Genomic DNA, 8,611 nt, shown 5'->3' with positions numbered 1-8,611 from the left:
GGATAATGTTGTAAAAAATTACCCAGGCATATGTACTGTCAAAAATGTTATAATTATAAAATTTATTTTAAAAAAAGGAAAAAAACGCTCTTAAATACTTCTCTTTCCAACTATATATCTTTGTGATAATGGGTTTTCTTTAACCAAAACATATTGCAATTGAGTGAAAATAGAAACAAATATGAAAATGCAATTGTCTTCTAGTCAAGTGATTTACAAAAAAAAAGTAAAACAATGCCATTTTTCTTATTTTTTGGAAAATATTATTCATTATCATTTTTGGATGAATGAATCAATAAGTATTTAAACATTAATTAGTTTTAATGTCTAACATGGCATATATCAATAAATGTAATTCACATAAATAAAAGCTCTTTGGGATACTTAACTTTTAAGAATTTAAAATTGTCCTGGGACCAAAAGTTCGGGCATATAATAAGTGCTTATTGATTAATGATATATATTCCTTTCTTGGCCCTTTCCCTCCCCCCCAAAGTGTTTTCAAAGTATCTATAAACAAAAATGCATTAGCATCCAGAAATATCAATATACTTTAGAATGGATATAGACAAGCAGGAGAATTCTCAGAAACAAAGCTGGAAATCAGTGAGGGTCTGAAAACCACCATGTCACATGAGGATCAGCTGAAGGAATTGGAGATGATTAGCCTTCCAGAAGAGAAAATGAGGAGGAATGGGACAGTATATGATTCAGAGTCATGACTCCAAGTCAGTTCAAACTGGCTATCAAATTTTCAATATGCACATTTAACACTTCTGAAATTAGGGCTTGATTTACTGTTTTATTGTTTTTTAGATTTCTCGATGACAAAAAAATAGCAATAATAGTAGATTAAATAAAATGTCTTAATTTTTTTTGTGGGGGAGCCCATTGTTAAATACTTAGTGACATACCCTTGGACATGATATTTTAAAGTAGTTGAAGAATAAAGGCAACATTAAAGTCTAGGAATGTTTGATTATTCCAAATGCAGCTCAGTTTCATTATCCAGGACACTATATAAATACTTGTCTTTGATTCTAACACATTTTTGCCTCCCATTTCAAGTTCCCTGTTCTTTTCTACTTGTCACTGACGGAAAAAACATTCAGGTTACTCATGACCAAAAACGATGTTCAAGGTTCAATGAAGTCTGGCTGAGCCTTTTGTGGCCCTAAGCTCCATAAGGCTAATTATAAATGTCTTCTGGCTGCTTCACCAGCTTTCAATTTAAGCAAAGTTTATTTCCAATCTCTGAATTATAAAGCCTTGGCACACATCAGCAGTACTTTGGCTAAACCACAATTCTAGGTTTAAATAAAGTATAATTTTTTTTTTTTTTTTTTTTTTTTTTTTTTTTTTAGGTTTTAAAAATATTGGGTGTGGCTCAGTAATGGGTGAATTTAACACAGCCTCAGATCACCCCTTCCAGACCAACTTGAAATGCCACCCTACACAAGCTGAGGGATTGATTCTAGTTTTTGCATAGAACACTAATCTCCATTTCAAAGAAATGATGGTTAAGAGTAAAAGCCCATTCCTTGTATTTTTCATCTTAATGAGTACAGTATGAGACTTGTCAAATTTGATTCAGTTTCCTTATGGTTAGGAATTATGAACTAAGATTTTTTTTTTTAACTATTAGAGAACATTTCTGGGTTATGTGATTGACTACATGCCAAGAATTTCCCTCCCCCTCCCACATATTACTTTATCCTAACAAATTAAAAAAAAAATTAAAAGAAAAGAAGGGGGAAAAAAAAGATTATATACTACAAATCTAGAGTAAGGATGAATCCTCAGAATTCAAGTGGATTTTACTATAGAAAGGGAAATGAAAGGTTACCATTAAAGAATGTCACTATGATCAGAAATGCATATGGAACGAAATAGAGGTTTTATTACAATGATTTTTATCTGGAATGATGGCATAATAGAAGGCCACTTTCTCTGAGAAAGGGTTATAGAATGGATTGAAAACATTGTTATTTTCTATGTGTCAGGTACTCTGTTGGAGATATGAACAGAAAAAAACAAGCCCATCCCAATTTTTAAAGAACTTACATTCTTGTTAGGGAAGATAATACATGTAGGAAGGTGTTAGAATCAAAAGATGGAAAACCCTAGCAGTCTTTTAGGTACATCAGCAAGTCAAATAGCAGCTTACCCCCAGCTCCTCAGGGATATAGAACCAGAGACAGGATCAGCTCTCAGGTCCCTTCTGATGTAAGAATCCAAGTTACCAACATTCGTTGATTCACTGTTTCAAGATATGTCTGAAGTCAACAGACAGGCCATTAGAAATAGCTATATTTTCTAATGCAAGAAGTCTTTACATTGATTTCAGATACACTTTTGATAATAAACTAATAAAAACAGGTAATTTAATATCCTCAGATCTTACAGCAGGAAAGGTCCCTGTCCAGCTTCTCCTGGTCTACAATAATTGATAAATATAGTTAGTTAGTTATTATTAGTTATTATACATATAATAACTAGTAATTAACATTAGCTATTATAGTTAAATTAGAGTTTAAAAGGATCTAATCCCTACTTAAAAAGATACATTCACAGGAAAATTCATTTTATATAACTGAAAATTGCCTTTTAATAACTTCGATTCATCAGCCCTAAAAGACCAAAAAAAATTTTTTATACCTTTCAAAAATTTTCAGTTTTCCTTACCTAAACTAAAAATATCCAGTTTATTTAATTTATTCCCCACCAGTGGCTTCTATCTATCATCCTACTCATTTCATATTATGTGCTTGCCTTCGTGTAATATCTATTCCAATAGAACTAAGTCCTTGAGAAATTTAGAATTATATCCAAAAGGTTATCAAACTGTGCATATGCTTTGGCCCAGCAGTGTCTCTATTGGGTCTGTATCCCAAGGACATCATAAAAAAGAGGAAAGAACCCACATGTTAAGTGGGTAAACTGTTTGTGACAGCCCTTTTTGTAGTGGCAAAATAAGTTATGGTCTATGTATGTTATGGAATATTATTTTTCTATAAGAAATGATCAGCAGGATGATCTTTCAGGTCTTTCAGAAAGGCCTGGAGAGACATGAACTGATGCTAAGTGAAGTGAGTAGAACCAAGAGAACATATATTACAGCAGCAACAAGATTATATGATGATCATTTCTGATGAATGTGGCTCTTTTCAACAATGAGGTGATTCAAGCCAGTTCCAATGATCTTGTGATGAAAAGAGCCTTCACCTAGAGAGAGGGCTGTGGGAACTGAGTGTGGATCACAACATAGCATTTTCACTCTTTTTGTTGTTGTTTACTTGCATTTTATTTTCTTTCTCATTATTTTCCTTTTTTATCTGATTTTTCTTGGGCAGTAAGATAATTGTATAACTATGTATGCATATATTGGATTTAACATTATATTTTTACCATGTTAAACATATATTGGATTAATTGCCATCTGGGGGAGGGGCAAAAATTGGAACAAAGTTTTTCAAAGGTCAATGTTGAAAAATTGCCCATGCATATATTTTGAAAATAAAAAGCTTTAATAAAAAAAGAATTGCACATTCTAACTTATTTTTGATTACTTGCTGCCTAAGAGAGGGAAAGAGGGGGAGAGAGGGAGAAAATATGGAATACAAGATTTTACAAAAGTGAATGTCAAAAACCTATCTTTGCATATATTTTGAAAAATAAAAAGCTATTATAAAAGTATTCCTTTGTTTCTACTTGGTTTCTGTACTTGACAATCTATTTTCTACCTCTTTGCCTTTCCTGAATTTTCCTGTTGCTAGTGTTTTTTTCTTCTTTAAAGTATTTTGTAGATATTTTGTAATTTTTAAATGTACTTGTATCCCCAAATAGAAGGTAAGGTCCTTAAAGGGAAGGGCTATTTCTTTGTATCCCCCAAAGTACATAATGCTCATTAAATTGAATCATATCAATATGGCTTTGGATTCTCTATTTTTTATCTCCTTTTCTAAAAGGTATAATTTCTCAATGTCATTCCTGAATGGAACATAATATTAAAGATACAGTCTGATCAAGGCAGAATAGAGTGAGTATTAATTCCTTAATTTTAGAGAGCTATTTCTTTTTGTGCAATATAAGGTAACATTTGCTTTTTGGCTACCACTTGACATAGCTGACCCATGTTGAGCTCATAATCCACTAAAACTAATCTTTTTTAAAAAATGTTAATTGTTGTCTAGCTTTGTGTAATTCTGCAGTTTGTCCAAGATTATTTCATACTTACACATAGAAAATGCTATCACATTTGACCTATGATTCTAGCTACCGAGAACTTTTTGTATCTCATTGTTTTTTTATGCAAAATCTTAGCTTTGTTAACATTTGCAAATTTCATAATTATGTTCATTATGTTTTCAGCTAAATTATTAAAAAATGCTTATCAGAACAGAGCTCAGAGCAAAAGTAACATATCAACAGAAATAGAATTAAAGAATCTCAGAATTTGAAAATTAGGATCTCAGCAGAAATCTATACCAAATCATACTTATAAAGAAATCCTCACTATTAACATATCTGTTCTGGCATCTACTTGAAGACCTTGCTTAAAAAAAAAAGATGTTATGAAGCTTATTTTTCCCTTCTTCTTGATATTTGGGTCAAGAAGAAGAGGAAAATAAGCTTAATTTGTCTCTTTGCAAGTTCTACCCATTGCTCCTGGTCTTGCCCAACAAATATTTGAATAATTTTCATATTTTCCCCTGAATTTTCTTTTCTCCAGGTTAAACCCCAATTTCTTCAACTGATCCCACATGAAAAGAACTCAATATAAATGTTCCAAATGAAAGTTTGATAACTGGCTCTTCTGCATACCCCTGTATACCTAAAGTTGCCTTTACCACTCTCGGTCTCCTTCTGGATACTGTCCAGAGATGGTGCTCAGAACTAAACACAATACTTCAGATGGGGTCTTCTGAGGATTGACTGAGCACCAAGGAGCAATCATATAATTCCTGGAAGCTATTTCAATCTAAGATCACATTCATTTGTATGGTTGCCATACCATACTGCCATTTCATATTGAGTTTGTAGTTGCTAAAACCCTTGAAGTAGGAGGTTTAGCAATTTTTCTATTAATGGCACTTGGATATTTATTTTATCACTTCCTGAATTCTGTGATTTGGGTCATCTCCCCTGGCAGACTTGACTAAGTTCTTTGAAAGGAAGGTTCATATCTTGTTTTTTTTCCCCCATTTTTTGTTTTTAGCAGTGGGTATTGGGAGTAGGAGTAGGCTGAAGTCTCAGTAAGCAAAAACACTTGTAGCTATTGCTTTGATTAAAAAAAATATATATTTTTTCAAATAATCATTTTAACATAGAATAAAAGTTATTTCAACCTCAGAAGATGCCAATCAGACAAAGCTTGTAAGGATGTCAAAGGAGAATCCAAGTAGGTGGGGGCAAATAAAGTGGAGACACAGTCCATCCCAGATGGCAGAACCCAGCACTTCTCGAGTAAGAGCAAGACTACGGGATGGTTGGCAACTAGTAGTTCCAAGATATAGGCAAAGAACAGATGGAGTCAGTGGCCTCAGGTGCTGAGCATTAAAACACAATTCTCCTTTCTTGGGCTCAGCTTCCTCCTTCCAAATTCTAAATGTGAGCATTGCCTAGAGTTCTGTTCTTCCCTCCCTTTCTCTGTACTCTCCTTTGGGGGGATCATTTGCATTTCTATGCTTTCAATTCTCACCACTGTTATGATTCCAAATCTGTCTAGATCCATATTTTCTCCTGCCCATTAGATTCATCCGGATTGCCTAGACTTGAATAGTTCTCATTATCTTCCCATGAATTTTCTTTTCTCCAGGATAAATTCCAGCTTCTTGAATTGGTCCTCAGATGAAAAGAATTCAACGTAAATGTTCAAAATGGACAAACTTCCATCCTGATTTTTCTACTTCTTAGTGATACTACCAAGCATTCCCAGGATAGTAGCACAGATCATCTTTGACACTTTGATGCTTTTTTTTTTTTAACCCCCCCACCCCCAATCTTAAGAGTGCTGTGGATCTCAGACAGATGTCTCTAGCATACTCCTCATCCTTTTTACTATTAATGCCACTAACTTTGTTCAGGCTCAATGCCTGGTAAAGTCCTGGATTGGAGTAAATTCTGGCTTTGCTATTTATAATTCTGTACAGGTCATGCCACTTCCAAGCTCACTCACGTCCACAACTGTAGCTATAGGAGTTAACTGTAAAAATAGATATATATCAATTCTCAGGAGATTGATGAAAATCGTTGGTAAAAAAAATTCCTTAAAAACATTATTCTAGTGTAAATTATTGTTACTATGTTAGTATACTAACTGGCTCTCTCCATGCTCCAGTCCTTTCCTGTTCTTACCTACCAAATTTTCCTAAAGCATTGCTTAGATTAGCTTTGCTATCCCCAATCTCCTCTTCATTATTCATCTTATCTATTGGTCCAATTCCTAATCACCTTTCAAAGCTCAAATGTTTCTTCCTTCTCTCAATTCCCAAAATGATGTTTACCATAACAATAAGCATTTGTGAAATATTCTTTTGCATTAATTGGTATTTGGATATCCTTTTAATTCTTCAATTCTGCGATTTGGGCCACCTAACCAACTAGACTTGACTAAGTTCTTTGATGGGGGAGTTCATATCCTATTGTTATTTTTTTTTCCTACAGCCCCCTGCCCAATTCCTTTCACATAGCAGGCACTTGATAAATGATTATGGGATAAAAATTCATACTGTTAATGTGAAAGCAAAATATTAGCTTTATCGGTGTTATGCATGTAGAAATCACCATCAGGATCTCATGAACTTTTTGGTATAATCTATTAGTTCTTGAGAAGCATGAATGATAAGATTTTATTAGAACCTTAAAAACACATTTCCAGGTATAGTATCAATGCCTACATAGGAAATACACATAACATTATTTATTTCATCTTTATTTGAAAAACAATACCATTCAAAATGTAAAAATAGATCCATTTTCAAAGAACCATTTAAATATGGCTATGAAAATTGCAATATTTTATTTACAAGAAACAGATGGTAGTGCAATAGCAGTCATAGATATTTATGATAAATAAGAATAGAATTACTATTTCAACATTTTAGGGAAAAGGGAAAGGGGGACATCTTTTTATTTAAGCCACTCCTGCAATGCCTCATTAAAAATAAAATCAACAATAATGAGTACAGGTAAAATTTCTATTTCATGTAAAACATGAATTTGACCAACCAGTGGAATCCAGACTCAGATATTCCAAAGTTAGAAGCATAACTTGGAAGACTGTTTTCCATTTTATATATAATCAACCAGTTAAGTAACACAACCCTGAATCTGCAGAGGAATTCTGTAAGCATCTCTATTAAATGGTATGTAAATCAAGACAGAGATACTCAGTTTGGGAGCACGATGAGGTTTGAAAAATCAAAAGTATATTCAATGCCAGTTTTCAGAAAACTTGGATCTGAAAGTAAACTTTAAACTGGGGGGAGGGAGAGGGAAGAGAATTGTTATTACAATAGATACAAACTCCACTCACTCCTTAATCCTGAGAGGTATGGAATTTCAGCCGAGTACAAACTAACCTAAGACAAAAGTATATCACTAGTGAATGCTTGTTTCACTGTCCACTGATTCTGATATACTCTGAATTTGGGCACTTTTTTCAGCAAACCTTCTAAAGTTCGAAATCATTCCTTTTAAAGTCAACTATTACATATATGCCACCATGTATCCTTGTACAGAGGACACCTTCATATTACTGCACAAAAGCAGATTTTAAAAACTAACCTATACAATTCAGTTTAGCAATAAAGGCAAATCATTTAATCCACGAGACAATTGTTGCAAAATCAGCTTCTATTTGAACAACGAAATGGACAAATTCACGGAGCTATACACTTCATGTCAGTTTTAATATTGTTTTGATGGCAGCTATTCTAGGGAAAGACAGCCAAGTCATATAGATAAATGAGAGAAAACTCAGAAAACTTTTGAGGATTCATCAGTTTTTTGACTTCTTTCAACAGTTCAAGGTTGATCTGAATTGGATTAATGCTATTGTGCATTATTTCTTCCATTTTTTGAATACTGAGCACTAAGGAGTATGTTGTTTCTGTGGAAGATATTTTTGTGTTATTTTCTTTACACTTACTCTTTTTCTCCTCTAAGGCCAAGTAAAAAATGGCAGACATTTTCGTAAACTAGAAAGGTAATACAACAGGCTGGAGTCACTCTAATCAAATTAGGGACAATTCCTTTGTAAAATCCAAGGATGCCTTCTTTCCTATAGAAGGGAGAAAAACAAGTCAGTCTACAAAATAACTAGAGTGAGAATACTGAACAAAATTAAATCAAAACACAACAAAGGAGAAAGAATATCTAAAATTTCCACTTAATGTTCTTAAGATGAACAAGGAAATGATACTCATTGCTACTTAAAGCCTTTGAAGAGTGCCATTTAGTTATTTTGTTTGTATAAATTTGATACAACTGTTTACATACATTTAGTTATGGTTTGCCATCCTTTATTTGACCTGATTAAAATAAAGAACAGGAAAGAAAGCCCTAAGACTAAATTCAAAAACAATCTTTTTCAAAGGACTGCAAAGGA

General features: G+C 33.2%; 1 protein-coding gene across 3 annotated transcripts in view; it reads right to left on the bottom strand.

The window, feature by feature from the left end:
• The window catches only part of SLC25A32 (solute carrier family 25 member 32), a 54,090-nt gene that overhangs the window by 22,929 nt on the left and 22,550 nt on the right, over positions 1-8,611 (bottom strand). For 2 of the 3 annotated variants that reach the window (XM_074267610.1, XM_074267600.1), the window contains exon 7: positions 8,153-8,284. In XM_074267610.1, the coding sequence (XP_074123711.1) occupies positions 8,153-8,284 (132 nt within the window). Of the gene's footprint in view, positions 1-6,804; positions 8,285-8,611 lie in introns of those variants that run through there. The other variant, XM_074267621.1, reaches the window with a different exon arrangement.

Source organism: Sminthopsis crassicaudata, chromosome 1 (assembly GCF_048593235.1).
Source record: "Sminthopsis crassicaudata isolate SCR6 chromosome 1, ASM4859323v1, whole genome shotgun sequence".
NCBI lineage: Eukaryota > Metazoa > Chordata > Mammalia > Dasyuromorphia > Dasyuridae > Sminthopsis > Sminthopsis crassicaudata.
This window is presented reverse-complemented; position numbering and strand designations above follow the sequence as displayed.